The sequence below is a fragment of the Triticum aestivum genome, chromosome 2B (genome assembly GCF_018294505.1).
Source record: "Triticum aestivum cultivar Chinese Spring chromosome 2B, IWGSC CS RefSeq v2.1, whole genome shotgun sequence".
NCBI classification, from domain to species: domain Eukaryota; kingdom Viridiplantae; phylum Streptophyta; class Magnoliopsida; order Poales; family Poaceae; genus Triticum; species Triticum aestivum.
This window is the reverse complement of record NC_057798.1, coordinates 399,744,854-399,767,812: the sequence shown is the minus strand read 5'-3', so window position 1 is coordinate 399,767,812 and position 22,959 is coordinate 399,744,854. Positions and strand designations below refer to the sequence as shown.

The 22,959-nt window shown below is 43.1% G+C and overlaps 2 protein-coding genes and 1 pseudogene across 2 annotated transcripts; all 3 read right to left on the bottom strand.

The window, feature by feature from the left end:
• Positions 1 to 1,268: 1,268 nt before the first annotated feature.
• Positions 1,269 to 2,376, bottom strand: LOC123045138 (ribosomal protein S4, mitochondrial-like). The gene has a single exon (XM_044468078.1). The coding sequence runs from the start codon at positions 2,367 to 2,369 to the stop codon at positions 1,284 to 1,286; it is 1,086 nt and encodes a 361-aa protein (XP_044324013.1). The 5' UTR covers positions 2,370 to 2,376; the 3' UTR covers positions 1,269 to 1,283.
• A 5,776-nt stretch (positions 2,377 to 8,152) lies between these two features.
• LOC123045142 (NADH-ubiquinone oxidoreductase chain 6-like) lies at positions 8,153 to 8,934 on the bottom strand. The gene has a single exon (XM_044468080.1). The coding sequence runs from the start codon at positions 8,932 to 8,934 to the stop codon at positions 8,380 to 8,382; it is 555 nt and encodes a 184-aa protein (XP_044324015.1). The 3' UTR covers positions 8,153 to 8,379.
• Positions 8,935 to 21,379: 12,445 nt separating this feature from the next.
• On the bottom strand, positions 21,380 to 22,556 carry LOC123045136 (NADH-ubiquinone oxidoreductase chain 5-like; annotated as a pseudogene).
• Positions 22,557 to 22,959: the final 403 nt, after the last annotated feature.

Here is a 22,959-nt window from a genome sequence, read left to right as displayed (position 1 = left end):
CGATCGGAAAACGAATGAGATCAGAAAGATAGGCGGACGACTTGACCATAAGGTCGGATGTTTCCGTGAGCAGTAAGCAGCAGATCTCCCCTTTTTGGGGGAAAGCTGGTTAAACAAAACTAGGGATAGCTAGCAGGTATTTTCTGAAGGTTCAAAAAGAAGGTATTTCAAAAGGGCTTTGGCAAAGGAGGATCACCTTGCCTGCTTTCCTTGTCCTCCGTTCATCGATATCCTATACTGGATACCTTTGCCTTTTCCAAGTGGAGGCAGTAGGCTATTCTCGTTCTTAGCTTTATACGCCGAAACATGCCATTGCGTAGGCTCGTAGGCGTAATTCGTATTCGTATTTGTTATTGGCGTACGTAATTTCCTTACTACGTCTATCGCTCGTAGGAATATCTCTAAATAGGAATCGTAGTCCTCGTATGTACATCTTTCGTATTGTGATAAAGCACCTATGCCGCTAGAAATAGTAGCGCCTTAAAGAAGGCGTTTCAGGTTCTTTTTCCCCTGGTTTGTATTAGAGCTGACCACTGATAATAGGCAAAATGAAACATTTGGTGTGTTTTAATTCATTCTCAATCTTGTTTCCCCTTGCGCTCTGAGGGAAATAAAGGGGAAATCACTGATTCATTTGGAGCTGTTTTCTAACTGACTCATTGACATGAGAGATTGGATGCGATGCGCCAGTCACTCGTACTATAGAGGACAAAGGTCACCGGCAAACGACCGTTCCACAATGGAACCTGGCACTACTGTTTGCCCTAAGGGCCGACCCACCTTTTCAGAGAAACAGACACATGACATCACTATATTACGCATTTTCGAGATAAGAAAGTGGAGAATGCACTCTTCCCTTTATACATTTTAAACTCATGTTCATGGTCTGTTTTATTCCCAATTGTTGCCCGTGTGAAAAGAAAGAAGAGAAATTTGGCCATGTTTCCCGAGAGAGATTGCCTTCTCTCAGGCCAGCAGTCTTATACTTATAGTCGACTGCTCTATGACGATCTGACCTCTTTCCTGGGCTCTGCTTGCTCGTCTACGCTCCGACCAATTCAGTCCAAATCGAAAAAACGATGTTTCCTTGAAAAAGTCTAAGAAATAGTAGTAGTAGTCAAAAAGTGCACTTTTTCCATATATTTAGATTTATAGGGATCCCTATCTTTATCTCTATCCATAGAGATACCTATCTATATAGAGAGAGATTTTTCTCAAAATTGATCTAGACTATCCTCTATCCGGATAGATATGTCCCTATGAGCGACTAGGCCGATCTTTTTTTATATGTTTTGGCCACGTCCGTTTCTGCTCCGAAGAGGAAGGTTTGGATCTTTCAATCTTATGTCATGAGGGATGTGACCTATGTTAGGTCCATAAGATACCACAGCTTTTAGTGTTCTATGATTCACCTCCGAATAATGAGTAGGTAGTTCGATCCTTTTGATTCTTATCTTCCTAGTAAACGGGGATCCGGAGCAATAGGTCGAATTACTATATAAAGAAGACTTTTCTACAAAAGAACTTATTGTTCGAGTAGGAAGATTTCGGTTTTTCTCCTTCCCTCTTTTCAATAAGAAGAAGTATTTGAAATGAAACAAATTCCTCTTCATTCTGTTGTGCTCAGCGAAGGAACTGCCTAAGCATACTTTTGCGGATCCAAACTTCTTTGTTCTTTCAAAGTCTTCTTCTTGAATATAAGAACGCAACTTTTGCAATTCCTTGGATTTGAGTAGTAAGCGGCATCCCCTCTGAGTTGTGAGTAAGCGGAACCATTCTTTTTTTGTTCTTCTCCAGATTCTGGCTGGTAGGAATTTGCCTCTTCTTTTTCCAACTGATATGGCCGATAGGAATTTGCCTATGATTTTTCCAACTGATATGTCGATATAGAAAGATCTCATTATTTCAAAACCGCGGGTTCTCGCGTCATTTTCTTTAAAAGATATTAGATCACCGTGGGAAACTTTCAAATGAGTAATGGTTACCAGTCCATTATTCAAACAAACCCTTAGATGACTTATCGGCTGCCTTGCTTGAGGAAGAGTGTCACTAAAATGGAGACGAACCGGAATCACATCCGATCTTGTTTCTTGATTGAGTAAAAAAGGGATATATGAAGTTCGCTCTCTTCCTCTGTGCATCTCCCTTATGGGTAAATCCCCATAATAAAGAGACAACTTTCGTGTAGTTTGTGATTTGATGTTACTGTTTCGATTTTCTCTCCGAGAAAGATTTCTTTTAATGGATCTCCTCTTGTTCCTCAATCTTCGGAGAATACGGCGTTGGATTAGAGAAAGTTCTCTGTTCCGAACATTTCCTGGAAGTAGACGACACGTTTTAAATCTTATTGCTGGCATGGCATATTTCATTGAATCAGTCTTTTTCGCCACATCGCGTATAAAGGGAATCGAACCCAACTCTTCCACGAACCCCCCACGAATGGCCCTCCCTTAATTCAATGAACTATGAGAATTCCTTTTTTCGTTTTTTTCTTTTTAGTTCTCATAAGTCCTTGATATACTAGCAGAAACTCAATACTTGACCGACTGCGTCACAGTGCTCAGGTAAAGTGGTAGTGGTTGAAAGCAAGCGGAAATGTTAGTGTTTTCTGTGCGTTACGATTGTAGTGGTGAAAGAAAATCCAATTCAAATATCTCAACGCAAAAGGAAAATCGTTTCACTTTGAAAGGAAAGCTAGCTATATGAGATCGAAATCACTCTATCTACGATATTCATTGCACCATGATTGAAGGACAATGAGGGGCAGGTTATATTCCCTTTCTTCTGATCGATTGAGCTCAAAGGCAAAAGGCACTAAAGATGTTTAAGATGTTTCATCAGAATTACTATTGACATCGACTCGTCCGAGAGATTAGCAAGCACCTCAGGGTTGTGAGAAATCCATCCCCAAAACCCAGAATTGGATCTATTCTTTTCACTTTCTTTCCCAAACAATGTATCTGTTGATACCAGAATTGCTTATATTGCTCGCCCTAAGATGGAAAATGCGATAGAACCCACTTTACATACCTCCATAGGAGGAGATCCCTTAGAAGAGAGTGAAACAGGCAGTAAAGCAATTCACAAGCCATAGAGAACGAAACTCGAAAGAAGATCTAGTTTTAAGTCAGCTAGGAAGACCTCTTTCTTAAATTAAAGGGAAGGGGTCCATATAAGCCCCAATTATTCCCTAGCTTGTTAATCCAACATATCAGTTGGTGTGTCTGAATAAGAAAGAGTTGGGCGATGGTTTTAGAAAACCCGAAACTAGCCATGCCCTAAAGAAAGTGAATTCCAATCTACGTGAATCACGAAAGAAGCAAAGCCGGTCAAAGAATCGATTATATGCCTTCTCTTTCCATAAGACCGATAGCCTTAGTAACATAACGCACAGAAGGAATAGAAGACGGAGCGAGGGGATATGTCACGAGCAAAAGGGATGAACAACTACCCCTATATACGTAGCTTTGTGTAACAGGGGGAATGACTGTTGAGTCAAAAAGCTGAGTGAGAAGGAAGCAAAGGATCGGTTGTGGCGGGATACGAAGTGCTCTGCTAAGCCAATACGAATGTTTACATACGAACCCACGCCAATACATACGAGTAGTAGGGGTATGTAAATTCTCATCAATTAAAGGTTAGGGCTCGGTTTCCGGTTGACTTTTCGAATCCTATCCTCTGTTTTTGGTTAAACCAATTAAATAGGAGTATCCACCCAACTTTCATATGCTGTTGTTCCTATACGCTAACGGGTTCATCTTTATAGGCAAAGATTTCATTTGTATTCCAATTCGTACGTATACCCCATCGCTTTGTTTACCATCCCTATCGTCTCGAATAAGGTTTCCTAGCCTAGCCCATCTCAGTGTCAGCTACCGAAAGAGAAAATTGGTCTAAGGGCAGCATCTACTCGTTCATCGCTTGCCTCACATCGAAAGAGGCATGGCTTCTCTCTTCACTCACTCCCCTGTTTGCCAGCTTCAATATCATGGAAGAAGGTGTTCAAAGAACATAGTTTCACATCTACATTTTCTCCATTTGATATTGATCAATAATTCACTTATAGAAATAGAATAGAATAGAAATATCAAGAGAAACACTCTTCTTTCCGAAGATCCATTTCTAGTGGGACATCGTTCATAGGGAGCGCACATCCAATGCGCCCTCTATTCTTCACTCTTCACTCTTGTGCTCGATATCCTCTTCAACAAGGATTTTCGGCTCCAATCCCTTTATTTTTCCAAAGGTAAAAGATGGAACAGACCGAATCCAAGCCATATAATTGCTTGATGCTCAAGAGTGCTTAGTTGGAAAAGAGTTTTCTATGTCGTTCAAACTAATTCTCGATTTAGAATTCTATAACAAAAAAAAGAAACAATCAATTAATCTATCTCACCTATATTATGAAGCAGCTGCTAGGCCTGATAGCGAAGTGAGCTTTGTGACTTTTAGTAGGGTTGTATCGTCCATCTTCAACATTCATCCATAAGACTTATTTATTCGATTCATTGTATCTCGAACAGAGGTAAGTCCAGCTTCCTCCTCTTTTCTTTCTTTTTGTTAGTGGCTTTCTCTTTTTAGAAGTCGAACTCTAGACTTGGCAAAAGTCCTATCCTTTCTTGTAGCAGAGCTACGTCCTAATTGATTGTATCATGCTCTTTCGGGTCGAGGCACCTCTAATGTAATCTTTGTCCAGAGGAAGGAGGACTTTCACAGAAAAACAAAAGTTGTATGCCAAAAAGAGCCAATGTGAATTTAGGTTCAAAAGGATCAATAGCACATGACGAAGTTCAAGTGTCTTCTCTTCAAGAGAATATAGCATAATTGTAGGATTATATGGATATCAGTGCTTTTATTCAATTCCTGAGGCACTCTTCAACGATTGAGGAGATTCCCGAGGCAGTCTTAGTGCTATCGTCAGGGTCACCAGCCTACTGTACCCCTTATTCTGGCTTAGCCTTGCTTAAACAGAAGAGGCTTGGTTAGCATCCTTTCTATCAGGTGTTGTTCTTTGCTACCAACAATTCTTTAAGTACGCGGTGAAGTAAATAATAGTGCACTTGCTGACAGTAGAACCCCCAAGAAATCTCACAGTACAGGCCGATATCTTTGTGCAATGTCATTTACAAGCTATGCTCCAAAGTCTTGGCAAATAGGCTGAGAGAAGTACTGGATGAGATCATTTCCGAGGACTTATTAAATAGGGGTTCTTTTTCTATGAATATAATCAATTCCATAATGCTATCCGCTTTGACGAAGCAAATCAGATGACGGGCGATCTACGCCTCGAAAAGGAGAAGAAGTGGTTCTCGATACTGAGCAAAAAGTCACTTTCTATGTAGAAAGTAGGAAACCAAGGAAGCAGGCATTGGCAAAGAGTGAATCTTTATCCGATCCTGTAATGGCTCAATCCAATCCAACAACGGTACTTCCAAAGGCTCCTCGGCTAAGAAAAATAATAGTTGTATTGGCAAGGCATGAAAGGGATTTTCTAATGCTATCCGAAGATGAATCGGAATACGGAACCGGAAGCCGTAGCCCAGAACCTTTAGCTTGAGCGGAAGGGGAGGAAACCGGCTATTCGAACTGGCGGGTGGGTGGATACCCTAGTGCTTATTGCTTTGTCGGAGCGGGGGCGGAGAGGATTCATTAGTTTGACAACACAAGGGTGTCATGTGGAGAAAGAGAATGGAACTATTCTCCGGGTACTGGTACCGCTTAAGCCCAAGCAAGTGAAGAAATCTTGTAAGATGGACTTGATTTACTTTCCTTTCCAAGACCTATACCATATGGTTTGGGTATACCACTATCACCTATCGAAATGAAACACTAACCTGCCCACGACCCCCTATACCGGATACCTTTGCTTTGAAACCAATGACTAGTAGAGGATTTCGAGGAACAACAGCAAAGGGAAGTAGGGATGGGCTTTCCTCGGATTAGTATTCGGATTTCGCTGGTCTTGCCAATGGTTGTTATTCAAAAGAAGGGTTCGCACCGGCAAAGAAGAATATATTTTGTAGTTGTAGCTTTCGAGGAGAAGAAGGATTGAATCAAAGGGACGAGCAAAGGCAAAGCAATGGCATGTTTGGAATTCCATAGAGGAATCCCCAGCAAAGGCCAGGACGCTAACGCTAACGCTATTGATATTCCTAGCGCTTGTTTTCGTAGGATGCCGAGGACTCTTGCTTGAATACAACTAGAGAATTATCAAAAGAATACGACTAGCTCTTTACCGCGGGGATGCGTTGAGAGGAATCAATTGTTTAACCCGGTGACCGGATAGGAGCCGTGACTGTGTGGGTAGCATTATCAAAACAAGGAAATTCACAGCGCTCTAAATTTCTCTATTTTGATTCTTTTTTTAGGGATTGCGCCGTTACTATACCTGCTTTCGCTATTGCTGTTCCGCTTTGCCGTTATCCGTCCCTTTGTTAGCATAATAGGAGGGTGCCTTTTTAGCGCAAGACGATGAAATAACAACCTAAGCTTATTGGCATTAGAAAATTGAGAAATCGAATAGATCCCCGGCCGTTGGATAGGAGCACTGCCGTTACCGTGCTTAGAATTGATGAAATTGGATTTCTTACAAAACCCAGGATCTTCCTATTCGTAGTTTTCTTACAAAACCCAGGATCTTCCTATTCGTAGGTGGTATACAACTACCCCTATCCCTATTGTTTTGATACATGGCGTATTGGCTTTTCGTTTTTCTAGCTAAAGATCCATCTTTCCTGGATTAGTGATTACTTCAATCCATACCCCTATGGAATAACAAAAAGCAAGGGCAGAGGGACCTGGATCCGGAACCAAACAATAATTCGTAGGAACCCACACCGGATAGAGGGACGTCCCTTCCTCTTAAGAGGTGTAATTCTGTTTGGGGATGACATTAGATAATCCGAATCGTAGTCCTCGCGGGAATGGTCGCAAAATGCGAAGGAGTTTTGTTGTCGAAGCTTGGGATCTAGATAGGTACCGATCTTGGTGGGGATTTTCCTATTTTTTCTATGGAATTTGTTTCATTCCTTTCATGCACAGATGAACCTTCTGAGCTTTGGAAGTACCTTTACCCTGGAGGATTGTCCCGTGATTGAGGGATTTCTCTACAACTATTGCGATTAAAGACATATGCAAATCCAAAACAGGGAAGTACGAAACTAAAGGGACTTTCTCTCGATGAACTCCCTAGTTCCTATGTTTGCTTTGAGGCAGTGCTAATTGCTAATGTGTGAACTATCACTATAGAAAAATAGATTGGAATCACTTCTAACATAAAAGATAGGAAAATCTGGCCTATTGGGTGCCGATCCACTCGATCCTATGCTATGCATTTGTGACCAATAGAGGTAAGATCATGAATACAAGATGGCGATGAGTCATGCCAATTTTGGGTAGTGTTGCTCGTACCCTCATTGCATGTTTTCAAATAGGGCATACTGCCTGTGATTTACTATTGAAAAACAAGTCAACAGGAGAACCCGAGTGCAACCAGATAAGAGTTCGCTTTCGAAAGACGACAATGGCAAGTCTCAATCAACTGTCATTAGATCAATAGTAAACAGGAGATTGCTTTGCGTATCACGGATCGAGCAAACAATAGAATGCTCGAACTACACTCTCCAGGCAAAAGGCAGGGCAAGTGAGTTCTACACGATATTCGATAATGAAACGAGCCTTCCTCCTTCCGAAACCCCCTCTCCTCGGCCCGGGATAGCGATAGACATACGAATTCAATCAACGGCGATAATGTCATCCCCTTTCCTTAGATATAAAAGAATCATTCTGAGCGAGTCCATAAGAAGCGACCCGCTTTTTCATCGGTTTCGGGGGAAGACCAAAGATCTTGCGCGGCCAGAAAAACTCAAAAGAGAAAGAGAGGTATGCACTGTGAAAGAAGCCCTCTGACCCACTCTTCCTTCCCCCTACCTACCCATATGGTAAGTAGGGGCCTCGGCATCTCTATTTCCTTAGAAACCTACTAAAACTACTTCGAGAATCCTACCAATTCGAGAAACAATACAAACCTACCAAAATAAATTACTAGCCTCCCTTTTTGGGTGGCTTCCACTGCTTGTGCGAGTGAGAAATTATATTTAGGATATCTTGGGGTTCTAAGATCTCAAGCAGAGGAAAGTCCCGGGGGAACGTGTTTACCATGAATAGGATCTCCCCAGGCTCAAGGAATGCAAGAAGTCTGTCTATCTTGCATTTTAAGCCAGGGAAATCCTTATATTCTGAGCACTAAATCCACATTTTAAAGGTTTCTTTGTAATTGTCAGGCGGTCCCCCCGCTCCGGAGGAGAAGCTTCTTCTATGGCTATGGCCAAAAGGAGAAATAGTCCTGTTCATTATATGGCTCCTAGAATCCAAGGCATTTCATCGGAATACATCTTGTCTTTTCACCTTTGTAGTCCTATGCATAGTAAGTACTATAGCCCCAATCATAGCAACTAATAAAATCAGACTAGAAACCAAAAACCAGACGGAATAGTAGGTATAAAGTAAATTGCCCAATGTTTCCAAATTAGTCCAACTTCGTACCTTTCCGGCATAAACCGTATATCTCAGAGAGGTCGTATTTCTATGGGTTGGTAGTAATGGAATGGTTTCATTATCTAAAATGAAGAACATTTCCCACCAAAAGATCAGTCCAATAATACCACTCACTGGTAAATAGCGCAATACTTCTTCTTGAATCTCCGCTATTTGAATATTGAACATCATAACCACGAATAGGAATGAAACGGCAATAGCTCCTATATGAACTACTGGGGAGATCATAGCGGAGAAGTCGAGACCTAACAAAATAAGTAAACTAGAAGTGTCGCAAAAGACTAGGATGGGAAACAAAACGGAATGTACCAGATTTTTAGCACCTACAACCATCAAACCAGAGACCAAAGCAGGGCTCGACAAAACAGAAAGTATCATGGTACGTCGTTCTTCCTTGAAATGGAACTTGAATGTTGGAGCAAGAAGACGCATTCAAGTCGATCTATTACAACCAGCGCGGTTGTTCGTATTTCATTTTCTTCTTCCAAGCCGACGCTCTTCTTATAAAAGAAAGCACTCACTGAATTACTTACTGAATCTCGTCTTTCTCTCGGCGCCGAGAATTTTTGATGTGTCCGGGTCGATCAGAGGTTTGGCTTGCTTCTCCCCCACCCTCGCCTATGAAATGGATAACCCTTGTTGCCATAGCAGCAGGATTTTAAGGGCTTCTGTTGAAGCGGAATAGGAGGAAGCCATGCATTCTTGAAAGAATCTCCAAACCCCCCCTTTACCTTCTCTTTCTATTCTATAAAAAGGCGAACATCTAATCTAGGCCCGGTCGCCTTTCTATGAAGGCAAGCAGCCCAGCCCCCTTGTTGAAATTTGGATATTAAGGAAGCCGTATTTTGCAATAGCAGCTCCGAGAAGCTGGGCTTAGGGTGCGCCTCCTGCGGTCGTTTCAGTGACTCAATTGGCTGGCTTCCCTCAGCTCAGACTGGTGTCGCCACCTCTCCCAGGACCGGAATGATTATCCCCGCCCGATGGGTCTACATTCATCCATGAATGTCATCGGGTACTCTTCACTTCCCCGCCATTCTTGTAACCGTCACCTGTAATCCGCGCAGGTGTGTCCGCACCCCCTAGAGTGGACGAGAAAGAAAGGATTTTTTATCGGAGCAACCCCCCCAGGTTCCAGACCCAGGAGTTCACTTTCCCGTATGAGCATTCGGTACATATATAAGTCAGTGGAAGAGTCAAAGGGTCACCACTACTGAGGATCTCCCCCCTTATCTTAGAAGGGTCGTCTGAGGGTTCGCCGCAGTTCATTGTTGTGCTTACACACTAGGCTACCCTTCTCCGAAAGCTCCGCGGGACCACCTATCACTAGTCTTCGGCCGGAGGGGTTTATTGCACAAAAAGGCCGGGACGCGGGCTCCCGCAGAGGAAAGCCCAACGAATGTCAGATGCAAAGCCCCGCACCTCATTAAGATCATATTGGCATACTCTCCTAAAAAAAGAGCAGACCCCATTGAAGACGGGAGTGAGGTACAACAAGGCCATTTCCGTCCACCTTCTCACGGAGCCGTACGTGGACGTTACCGCTCATACAGCTCCCAGCCAACAAGCAGCTAGCTTTCCTCTAGAAGTCATGGAAGTGTGGATAAATCGACAGAAGGTTTTTATTTCTTAAAAAATCGCCCTAACCGTCCTAAATATGGACGGAGAGCGGTCTCGAGTTTTTCGGGGTCCTCGAGATCGCATTTTAGGTCGAGTAGAGACGCTAGGGAGTCTGTGGGCTTCCCTTGGCATTTCAAGATGGCCTCTATCGTCTTTTCGAGAGCCTCCCGTTTGCCCGTCAAGGGGCATTTGACATCCAGAGACAAAAGCAGTCCCACACGAAACTGGGAATTTTCCCCAATGGACGTAACCAGCTCTGCTTTTGCGGTCTCAAAAGGAGAAGCCCTGAACGCTTGCAGTTGCTTTTTTCTCTTTATTCCTTCTAAGCGAGCCTCAAAAGGAGAAGCCGTAAAGGAGGAGGGTTGTGATAGGCTTGGCGAGCCAACGTAAAAACTCAGCCACTCTTATGGAGATGAAACCCAAAAGAATCGACAAAAAGCTAGCTATGGACAGGGGTGCGTGGAAGCTTGCTATCCATGTGCCAGAGCCATGAGTTGGTTGCGAGATCTTATGGGTTTCACCTCTAGCCTACCCCAACTTGCTTGGGACTAAAGGCTTTGTTGTTGTTGTTGTACAAATTAGAACTTCGTTTTGAGGAGTTTGCCCCCCGTTCGCCGCCGTCCAGCCGGCGGCTACTCTGGGATGGATCGAGGTTTAGGCCAACAGAGGGGGCTTGCTCCCTTTCTTCTGGAGCTAAGGAAGGACCTGCGGGTGGCGTTTCCGGTAAAGGGGGAATCTCAAGGAGGGTCTCCAGACCTTCGAAGTGCCCCACCACCAGGGTTGGCGTTGTGTCGACGACCCCCTCTGGCTCCGGGCTAGAGGTAATTTCGATGATCTCCTCGGCCCTTTGTTCCTCGTCACCATCGCAATAACAATAAGGAGACGCGGTGACGTCGTCATCCAGAAGGAAAAAGAAAACCCCAAAGGTACCGAATGGAATTCTACTTGTCGGGCTTGGATTCGTTTCGTTTATCAAAAATCGAAATAATAAATAACAACCCATAAATCAAAGAGAAATTACGATAAAAAATCTAAAGTGAAGCCAATCGCTTATAAAAAGAAACCAGTCTCCTTTTAAAAGGAACTGGCCAATTCACTTCGAAAAACTGTGTTCTAACTTGAGCAGAAAAATTGGTCGCATTTGACATCTAAAGTTTCACCACCCCTACTACTGCCCGAAATCTTGCTTTGGTGAGCTTTCCCCAAGGTGACACCGAAGGTCTACCTCCTTTCGTGCGCCCCTCACCTCCTCCATGAGGATGATCCACTGGATTCATTGCAACATCATGAACAATGGGGCATCTGCCTAAGCACCAGCACCCCCACCACGCTTACGGCTCTATACCTACTAGACCTGTATTCGGTAAAGCTTTCTTTCTATATGCTAATTCTCATGCAGTTCATATTGTTGATATGAGTATAATTGCCTCGAGAAATAGATAAGAATTCCTTCCTTTGCCGGTAAATGAATAGGAATCAGGTTAATAAAACCGGAACTATTTCCGCCTTCCTCTCGAACTGAGCTATTTCTCTGAAATATACAGTTTCACATCATTACAGGAAATCCTATACCTCTGTATTACCACCCGGTATGGAGCCATCGTCGTCTTCGGCGTAGCGTGAAGACCTTCCCACGGTCTTTGAGTCGTTCTTGACTGGCTAGCAAGCACCAGTGGAATTTAACCGCCTTGTGGTCGGGACACCGCCTTCTTCTCTAGAATCACGCAAGTGGTACCGCTCCCCACGGTAAGGAGAAAGACCTTAAGGCATAAACGTAGAGCCTGAGTCCACAAGATAGTATTTTCTCGGTGACGATAGTGGCCATTTTCCGGTTCAGTGGTTGTATCCAGAAAGATTCTAGAGTCATTTGCCGTACCCTCCCAACCAACCATCACATATGTGAAACTCATGTGAAAATAAAAAGCACACAAACTCTTCTGTGTTGGCGAAACTCGTTTTCCACGATAACGTATTTGGTTTGCTGTTGGAACTCGGGCAGAAATGTGTGTCCCGGCTCCAACGCTATTCTAGAAATGCAAAAAATAGAATAATAGATGAATTAGAAAACTCAACTATTCTTTGTGATTCGGTACCGCTTGAACTAACTGGCCCAATTCTTGGTAGGTACTTATTAGGGGGAGGGCCAACCACCGAATGAACAACGATCTCCCGGTCCCACTTGATTCCTGGGGAATTTAGGGAACCCTGCGGACTTGACTCTTTTAAGAGGAAGAAATTCGAAGTGAAATATCTAGAATATGCTTTACACTCCATTTTCACACAAGTATGCCCCCCTACCTTTCTGTAGATTGATGCACTAATAAGACTCCAAATCCTTGGTTTGAGCATCCCTTTCTTTTGTAACCTCTCTTAGGAACTTCAAACGGAACAAGGCTAGGATCCTAATCTCTATTCCTTCCTCCTTGGTGTCAGATAACTCCAATAAAGCATGACTGAAGTACATATAAAACGTGTCGAAGAGCAATAGACTCTTTTTTTATAGAGCTTATCATTGTCATTGATTGACCAGCATGACTTATGGATTGCATTTTATACTGTGCTATTTGAATAGCTAGATTCTGGAAAGGCGGAGGAAATAGACTTTCTTGCTCCTGCATCATTCTTGCTAAGGGCATCTAAGGAACTAATCAAAGGTTACGAAAGAGAAGGCTTGAAAAGGAGCTGACTTTTCCCGCTAATGCTACTTCCGCTATCTCGTAAGGAGGATACGACTCATAAACCTCCCTTGGTATTTGGGTAGGGAGAAAGATAATTAATTAGACTGAGTGAGGAATGTATACAACTACTGCTCAAAAGGCAATAAGAAGCACGCACTCCTACTAGACATGGAAGGAGTAAACCTAAAATATGCTTTCTTCCCTTATGTTGAATCGACTTCGTTGTCTCTTTCTAGAAAGTCAGCAGCTGGCCCAAGGTGACCTACTGGAAATGAAAAAACAATTGGTTCAAGCGAGTACTTATAAGCCGAACGGAGTTCTCTCTCATATTGTTATGTTTACCTGGAATGCCATAAGCTTGCTCTCAAGGAACAACTCGAATCACTGCTGACGCGGGACTTGCTTTCGCACAGGGAGTTGGATAAACTACCCTCTTGTGGGTATGGCGATAGATAGCAATAGCAACGGATTGATTATGATTATGATTAAGTAGACTGACTGTTGGATGAGCTCCAAAAGGTGGTGAGCCTGATGAGTCAACCAAAGGGAGTGGGCCCTTTAAACCCCTAGGGCGTAAGCATTTCTGCCTATCCAAAATAAGATGTCAAGTCAATCTTGAATTTAGTACCTATTAGTATTAGATACAGAATCCTATTTGCCTTGAGCGCCCCTATCCTATATTCTCTCTATCTATAGATGGAGAAAGACATGCTCGATATGAATTGGGACAAACAAGAAAGTAAAAAGCAGGAGGTAGGTCTGTGGTTTCAAGTTGAGTGGTGAGTGGTTCCTTGAGGGGAGTCGGCAGAAACCTTTACTCATTTGATTTCCTCCCAAAAGAAGGAGGGGTTTTCCTGTGGTAGGAGCCAAGAAAGATACCATGAAATTAGGCGCCAGGTACTATCCATCACACTTAGAGTTGGTATTTATTGTTTGATTCGAATCCCTGCTTACCAAACAGTAGTCATAACAGATTTGAATGACGATATCCAATTATGAAATGGCTAGAGAAGGCACAGAGATAAGATAGAACTGATGGTAAGGTAAATCAAAGGTTTTCATTTACCTTATCATTGTCGTAACTTTCTTATCTATTTGTGTATGCTATTAGAAAGGGAAATTCGATACAACCAACGCGCAAAACCTTCCGTCTTTCCTATGAAAACAACTTCCACCTCGATAGAATAGTTAGCCAACATGAATTCCTGCTTATTGTCCTTCCTACCCATAAGTGAGAGCAAGGCCGAAGTAGAGCATAGAGCTTAGAAGTAGGATCTGGTAATTGGTTCTGCTCAGCAGATGCAAAAAAGAGGTGTTTTTGGGGTGAGTCCCGCGTCGTCAACGTACACTTCTGCATTACGACCCAACTGAGACCTGAGGATGAGGCTCATTAGGCACTTAAATGTGGCGCCGGCATTTATCAAACCGAAGGGCATCCGCTTGTAGCAGAAGGAAGGGGCGATCAAACTCGTTTTTTCTTTGTCTTCCTCAGCCATATAGACTTGCTGATACCCAGAGTAGGCGTCGAGGAAGCTCAACATCTCGGACCCTGCGGTGGAGTCAACCAGTTTAGTCCTTGTACTTTGGTGGAACCAAATTCCTGTATATGGATTGCAAACCTTTTCTGCTTTGGGTCTTAAGTGAATGAAAGGGTGGGTTAAAAAACCATGGCCAGCCCCCCTCAAGAAATCTCGCCCGTAGGTTACTGATGGGATGCTAGCTGCTGGTATACAGGAAAAACGTGGTGCAGAGCACGAACAAGATGTGCTAACACATATCCCTTATATTTATTGGTTCTACAGAAGATGTATGATAAAGAGCTGGCATTAAGTCATGCAACGTGCTCAGGCTTTATAAGAGGAAAGACTCTCGCCAGTATAGATTGAACGTACGGCGCTTGCTTACAAGACTGCTACTGAAAAAGGCTACCTCTTCAAACTGTTGAATGTCCTATTCCATCTATCTTTCCCTGAAAAAGCGTATACTTTTGTTCCATAAGCAAATAAAGCATACTTCTTTTGCGGATCAAGCAGTCTTCTACCTTGGTGGGTAGCGGAGAATCAAATCAATATCGGAGTATTGCTCTAGCTGCTGCTGAATTAACCTGGATTCAATCGTGACTCTCTGAACTAGGCTGTACTTCGTCTTCCCCTCTGGACCTCGGAAATGGAAAAAAGTTACCGGTGCATAATTGAAGATTCGGTGAAAACTAGTTGACCTTTCATCACAAATTGAAGCAGAGGCTGTTAGTTGAAAATCCATTTGCAGATCCTGTTGTTGAGGTAGAACCAGCTTCACCAATAGCATAGACTCTATCAGTCGAAGAGATCAGCAGGTACGAGGATAACAGAGACAGAGATAAAGGCTTCGTCAGCAGAGACGAGAGCGGGGCCCTTTTGAAAATCAGAAATAAAAGGGGCGATCAACGAATTGACCAGGTGTAAGCAGAGGAAACTGGAGCAGAGCAATATGTAGCATACTTTTCCGTTTGAGACCCGTATCTAGACCCTTGTGATCGATAGCCGGACCCATGCTGACGGCACCGAAATCCTGCCCCTCCCGCGGAACTAGTACCACCAATAGATAGGCCCGTCCCTTCTTGGGCAACCCTAAAAGTATCTTCTTGTACGGACTGAAACAAGACAAACTACTCGCGGGACCCACTTAAGATCTCTTTCTTTAGTTTTCTGCTTTATTCCTTTCTTAGAAAAAAGTCACTTCCCTTATTAGTAGCGCTAGTATCTTTTCATAATGATGACTTTTTTTCAGAGCTTCCTAGATTTTGAGAAGCTGAGGCATTGCCGGCTGGGGGGAAATTTGATCGAAACTAATAACAACTAGTCACGATTAGGGACAAAGCTCAGCTAGTATACGTAATGTGTTCAAGGCGCATTTCCTCCAACAAGTAGACTAAAGAAAATAAGGGCGGAAGGATTTACTTAAACGTTGTTGCATGAGCGGCTTCTAAATGAGTGGTTGATGATTCACTTTCTGATTATTACCCGCTAGCTATTGAAGCGGCAGTGTGACGTCGGCCCACTACGGAATGGGTGCCACCTAACTATGATTCGGTGAAGGTTCCACCTTCCTTCCACATATATAGTGATAGTAGTTCCACTCGATGTGGATCGCGCCCATGCTTGCTCAGCTCAAGGATCAGGCTCCTAAACCTATTTTCAATAAATAAGTCATCTGGTCTATGTTGTTGGAGTTCCGGATGACGCCTTAATCCCACCTCTGTGTCTAAGGAATAGCCTTTTCTTATTTTCTTTATTGTTCGTGGGAACATGTAAGATTAGCAATGGAAATTGAGCTACGGCCGTCCCTTCCTCAAGCAAACAACACGAGATTTAGTTAACAAAACAGGAACTCTATCCCTTGACACTAATTTCTGATACAGAAGTGGAATCGAAAAAATGCGGGAAAATGCACATTCAGTATTGAGAAAATGTTGCGTAACTGCCCTTGCCTCAAGGTCTTGAGAAACCAGAAACTAGTGTTCGATGGCCCAACAAATCCTATTGGTTTTCGCAGGGGATGTCATTTTTACAAGCTTTCGCATGCTGAGCGTGACTATGGATTGTATATAGTTATGGAATAACCTTCTTATCCGCGAGTTCTTCGGCCAAAGACTCCTGATATCGCTTGTTGGGCCCTTGATTCCGAAGTACCAGTACCGAAGGCAGACTTGAATGCATTAGGTTGGGAAGCGGCCTAGAAGGTGCTTAAAGATAGGTGACAGTTGTGAAAGTTTAGTCGACTTGTCGGCAGCAACTGACCTTTCTTTCATCAAAAGTAGGAATGAAAGCTGGCATGCAGATAAGGAAATCTCTTTTCTTCTCTTCTACTTTTCTACGGACCTTCTAAAAGGAGAAGCAATAAATACAAAAGTGCTAGGTTTGGATTTGAGTGAGATCCCAGATCGGTAGCTTCAGATATCCCCTCAGACTGGAATGAGAATTTCGATAGATTTATTTGCTTTAAAGCATAGTTGTAGGTAGGTTATGCTCCTTTGCTTCATCCCTATAGTCTAAGGATTGCCAATCAAATAGTAGCAGTAGACTAGCCATATTCATCTTCTACAGTCTCATGTTTCCCCCTATTTAAAATGGTCAGCCTGCGCAGCAGAAAAAAAGGCGCTCTAATCGTACTCGAGCCCTTAATCCCCCAATAGGGCTTACTTACCCGAGTCAATTCTTTCCTTCCTGTGCGAAAGCAAGGCCTCTTTCTCGACTTTACTTGAATGCCATTTACTGAGCTATCTTCTTTTTTCTTCTTCTGGCGAAAGCACATTTTATTATTTTACGGAAGCAAGACGAAAGGTCATTTCGCCAATCTGGGGAATAACAGTTAAAGCAATCGATCGGAGAAGCCCCCCCTAGTATTGAGAATGCAAAAGTGGATTCATTCCCTAGGCGTGTGTGTGTGTGCTTTCCACGGGCCTGATCTCGATTTCTTCTTAAGCTGTTATGTCCTCCGAAGTGAAGTGGATTGGTTGGAAGCTAGACTCCAACAGCATCGATACTCAAATAACAGGCTCTGATACATGGCTTAGAACCTTCAATCTTTAGCCATTATTCCCAGTTCAGGTGGTTAGGTACCAAAAGTTATAAATAGGCCCAATTTCTCCTTTTATACTAGATTTCCTTAACAAGGGCATCCAATTCTTGAAACAAATCACGCTCCCTTCTCTTTCCACTTTCACTTTCATGCCCAGTTCTTTTTCGACTTGGCAATCTTAGCAATTTATGTAAAGCCTCCTGATTCGGATAAACATGCTCGATACATTCTAGTGAACTATGAAGAGAAGCTAGAATGGTGGAAGCCTGAATCCAGTGAGTGCCCATTCTTAAGAAACTTTGGAATAGTAGCTCCTGTGGTTTCTAGAGCGAGTGAATGAAACGCTATATTCTTATGAGCGGAGATAGAGAGCTATGTCACGATCAATAAGTGAGATGCTGTGGGCGAGGAATCTTCTGTCACAATAGAGGTCTTCTTTTCGAATTTAAGTGGGACTAGCTTCTTCCTCAATTGATATTACTGACAATCTAGCAATTCCATCCTTTAGAAGAAGATAAGTAAACCATTTCTTTGAATTGCATGATTGAGTGATGGATGCGGACAATCACAAGCCTACTTTGTTTATAGAAAAGAGCGTATAACCCCCGATCCCTACCTGTTGTAGAGAATCTATCGTCTAAACTCTTCTGTGCCATTTGCCGCCTAATACACTATTTCAGTATAATGTTGTTTGCTGGTGCATATCTCTTGATTGACTATTTATTGGTTATTAAGCACTAGTGAGCTGACCTATGTACAAGTTCTGAGTCAACCCCCAGATCTGTATCTCCTTGCCTTGTAATCTCTCATTCATCTATTTATGTGCATGCTTTAGCGAAGTCTCCAGCCCCATAAATATTAGTTAATGCGTCATGCGTAAATCAATAACTAAAAATAAAGTGTCGATCATCCCATGCTACCACAGGATTTTTCAACAACATGACATATTGAGAAAAATCTATGTTAGAGCCGCCATTTCTTTATGGTTACATTAGTGTGGATTGTTCTTCTGATTCTTATACGCCGGGCACCCTAGCTTCGATAGATTTATTTGATTTTGCAAGCTATGGCACAGGAATGTGATATGGGTCGTATCCCGCACCTCCCTTGATTCCGTGTGAAATCCATCCTAAAAAGCACGAGTTGGATCGGCGTAAAGAACAAGACGAACGTGGTATTATCTCTATTAGGATGGTTATGAGGCTCTGCTCTTTTTTTCTTTATTCAATATCTATTCTTTTTTTCTTATATTCCGCTAATTGTTATCTTTAATGTATCTTTATGCTTAATAGATAACTGGTGATGCTAGAGCTGTCAAGAAGGCATTGTTTGCAGTATCAACCATCATCTACAAATGCCCATCAAAAGAGACCATTTCTCTTGAAACTTCTGTCCCTCCAAGCATTGTACATCCTTTAGAGATTCCTGTCTATCCTACTAGTAACTTCTACTCAGTGTCAGATGCAGCTATACCTTATGGAATGGACATCCAAATCTAGCTATCTTAGCAAAGGAAGTGGCATTCAAATCTACAGGTTTTTCTTCTTTAGCCTTTTCGCCCAGCGTTGTCATTATTGACACGTTTTTGCGATCCCTGTTTTTGAGATCCTCAATGACTACCACCAGAAAGGGAATGTGACCACCATTCTTATTTGAGAAAAGTGTCTCCACTATAGCACTAACGATCCTAGACAGTAGAGAAAGCTTGATTGGAGCTAAGAACTATTTCTAAAGGATCCCTTCCACTCTTGTGTGGAAATATCTTTCTTCGTTCAGTCCAGTCTGATTTAAAACGTGTTGTCTACTATTATAGGGGCTGTCGTTAGGGTCACTCCTTCTTATGCCGGGAGATGGCAGATATCTATATTTAGAAATAATAAAGAATATGGGTGTGATTGTCATCACAATGGAGTGATCGAGTAATCAGCCCTGAAGGTTCCTCTCTATTTAGATAGACCCCATCAACATGGCCATTCCCTTCTCCTGGTAGCAAAAACCCATTAGAGGTTTGATTCTCAAAAGAAAACAGACCAGAAACTCGAAACTATTCCTACTCGCCAGGTGGCTTTATCAATTGGAGTTTAAAAATAGGAAAAAAAGGGTGTCAAAAGTAGAAGTATCATATCTTCTTAAGGAGCCCAACTCTAGCTAGAGAATAAGAGGATTAGGTTTTGGCAGGATGCGAGGTGCCAACTTATTAAGCACGAGAGTCGTAAGATCCCGGTTATAGAAGAAGAGTAGGCCAATCCCAATCTTAGGCTGCAACAAACAAGGAAATTCCTGTCATCAAATCGTCTTGATCCCCAAAAGGAAATCGCAATCCCAAATCCCTATAAACGATATACGATAGATTCCGGGCACCTTGCTACATGACACTTGTCTTGCATTGCATTACTGACTGCTTCTTCTTCTGATTTCTTTGCTTTGATGATGCCCTTGTCCCAAAGAGAGTTCTTCAGCTGAAGAGTACTTTGGCACCCTAGAACACATCTCCCTCTGGATGAAGCCAACAGGTCTCAGACAACAGTAGTATCTGTGGCTTCATCGAAAACTATCAGCCAAAATCCAAATAAAATGCATCATAGACCCAGCATCATCCTTCACTGGGAACTACAAAAGCAACATCCAACTTCAACCTGGCGGCCTCTGCACACAAAACCTCTGATATATCAGAAAAGAAAACCTTTTTTTACAGTATGGGAATTTGGCCCAATAGTCCCTCCAATTTGAAGTGATCAAGCCACCACTGGTACCAGTAGGGAACAGGTACTACCACCTCCTCCAGCTCTAGCTGAGCTCTCCAGTTCTTCTCCATCAGTGAGTTGCAATGGGAGCATCTCAACATCCTCTGGTAGAATCTGTGCAATCCAAGCCTTCTGGGACATCATCCACCCGCAACTGCTTTCTCTCTTGCAGCTCTTTCATAGCAATGGCCTTTATGTTTGGAGGCTAACCCAGGCATCCATCACTCTCCTCCCAAAGAAAAAAGATGCCAACACCGTCGAGGATTTTAGGCCAATCAGTATCATCTCGAGATTCATGAAAATCGTTTCAAAGAAGAGGAACAAACATTGTCTTTAACAGCACTCATCCACTTATTGACATTGACACGTATCAATCGGCGTTTATCAAGGGTCGCTCACTCATAGAAACTTTCTTGGTTGTGACAGAACCACTTATCTTTCGCCACAAACATAAGATCCCTATGGTCCTACTCAAGGTAGACTATCGCAAGTCATTTGATCGAGAAAGAGAAGAGTTGTGTCTTAAAGTAAAGACGAGGATGTGGAAATCCACACACACTTGTCTTTCAGGCCTAGCCCACCAGGGATTTCCAAATCGTTAGCGGCGGGTCTTTCTTCTTCTGGGCGAGCTGCGGAGCTACTTTTTCTTTCTTTCATTCCATCTGTCTCTGTATGCTTGGGTGAATGCCATAAGCGGATTTATATGCCCCGGTTCCCAGGGTTAGGGTATTCCCAATGTTGAGCCTACTCAGATCGGAACAAAACTTTTGGATTCTCTTTCGCCTATCGGCTGGCTTTAAACAACCTTCACATTTCCTGCTGAGATCCCAAGTTTCCAAGTGGGCCCTCTTGGCCACCTAAGACCTTGGCTTTTTAGAGAATCCCGCTCCTATGTCGTAGGACTTGTAGCTCGCCAGTCCACCGGGTAGGTTTGTTTATCCTTCCTTTTTCGAGTGTCTTCTTGGATAGTTATAGCGGCCCATAGGCGCAAGATGTACCTTGTGGAGGGCAGCGGTCCCCTGGACATAGCATAGTCCTTTCAGGCAGTGGCCGTTTAGTCCATGGTCTGTTGGATGGTCAGTGCAAGGCCAGAAATTGGAACACATTGATTCCGCTCGTTCCTGTCCTTCGCTTCAGGGCCTGTCCCTCGGTGTGGTCAGTACTCCATACTGTCGGGCAGCAAAGCTTACACTTGTTCACTTATTATGATGGTTCACCAGGGCCTCTTTCCTCCTCCCTTTTTTGCTCACTCGTAGGGGTCCAGACCCCCACAAAGGGGGAGGGAGTCGACTGAACATCTCAGCCATTGGCGGGAATTTCGCCCGCATCCGATCCCCAATTCTTGTTCACCCCGGATGATCGTGTTGGGTAAATTGTGACCTCGTACGATCGTATTGGGTGAGCAACAGCCGCTTCGTCACAGTACTGACTTATGGGCTAACAGGTCACACTTTGGCCAAGTATCCTACAAAGAGACTCCCGAGAGCCAAAAGTATTAAAGGAATGGCCATAGGAATGGGCGCATCATGACATCGTAATCTGTCTCGCCCGAATGAATTAGTTGGTACTACAAATGTTAGAAATAGTAAACGAAAGGAGTAATAAGAAGTGAAAAGGACAGATACACTTCCCAACCAGAAAGCAAAGTTCCCACTGATGGTATACTTTGTGTAAGCGAGCTCTAAGATCACATCTTTAGAATAAAATCCTGTTAGAAAAGGAAATCCAATAAGAGATAAGCTGCCCATGAGCATCATGGCATAGGTGAAAGGAAAGGAGGAGGCAAGCCCCCCCATCTTCCGCATATCTTACTCACCCGACATGGCATGAATCACCGAACCCGCACTCAGGAAGAGTAATGATTTGAAAAACGCGTGATTCATTAAGTGAAAGACGCTAACCGAATAGTTAGAGATGCCGCAAGCAAAGATCATATAGCCTAGTTGACTGCAAGTTGAATAAGCTATGACCCTCTTTAGATCGTTCTGTAATATTCCAATGGTTGCCGCAAGGAATGACGTCATAGCTCCTGCAAAAGTAATAACAATCAAAGCCGTAGATGAGTATTCAAATAAAGGGGAGCACCTTGCTATCATGAAAACGCCAGCAGTGACCATAGTAGCTGCATGAATCAAAGCAGATACTGGAGTGGGACCCTCCATTGCATCGGGTAACCAAGTATGCAATCCTATCTGTGCAGATTTCCCAACAGCACCAATAAAAAGTAAAATACAAATCAGAGTTATGGCATTCAATCTCATATTGCAAAAAATCCATTCATTTCTGGGAGCACTAGCACAAGCAAAAATGGTTGAAAAGTCTACTGTTTGAAAGAGAGTAAAACAACCAAAAATCCCAAGAGCTAATCCAAAATCACCTACTAGATTGACAAGCATAGCTTTTATAGCAGCTTTATCCGCCTGAAGTCGTGTAAACCAGATATGAATTAACAAATATGAAGCAAGACCTGCTCTCCCATCCCAGGAATAATTGAAGAAAGTTATCTCCAGTCACCAACATTAGCATAAAAAAGTAAAAATGGATAAATAACACATAAATTGAGGGCTATGCGGATCCTCAGACATATATGAAATGGAATAAAGATGGACCAAGCTACTTATGAATGTAACCACAATTAACATCACTACGGTCAGGCTATCGAACACAGAGTCAAAAGTGAATTACGAGTCAGGCCAATCTGCGAATTGAGCGAGCTCCCCTTGCAATGATGTGATGGTGAACCTCTCATTCGTCTTCAATTCTCTCCGAACCGTGCGGGAAGGTTTCCCATCACACGGCTCACC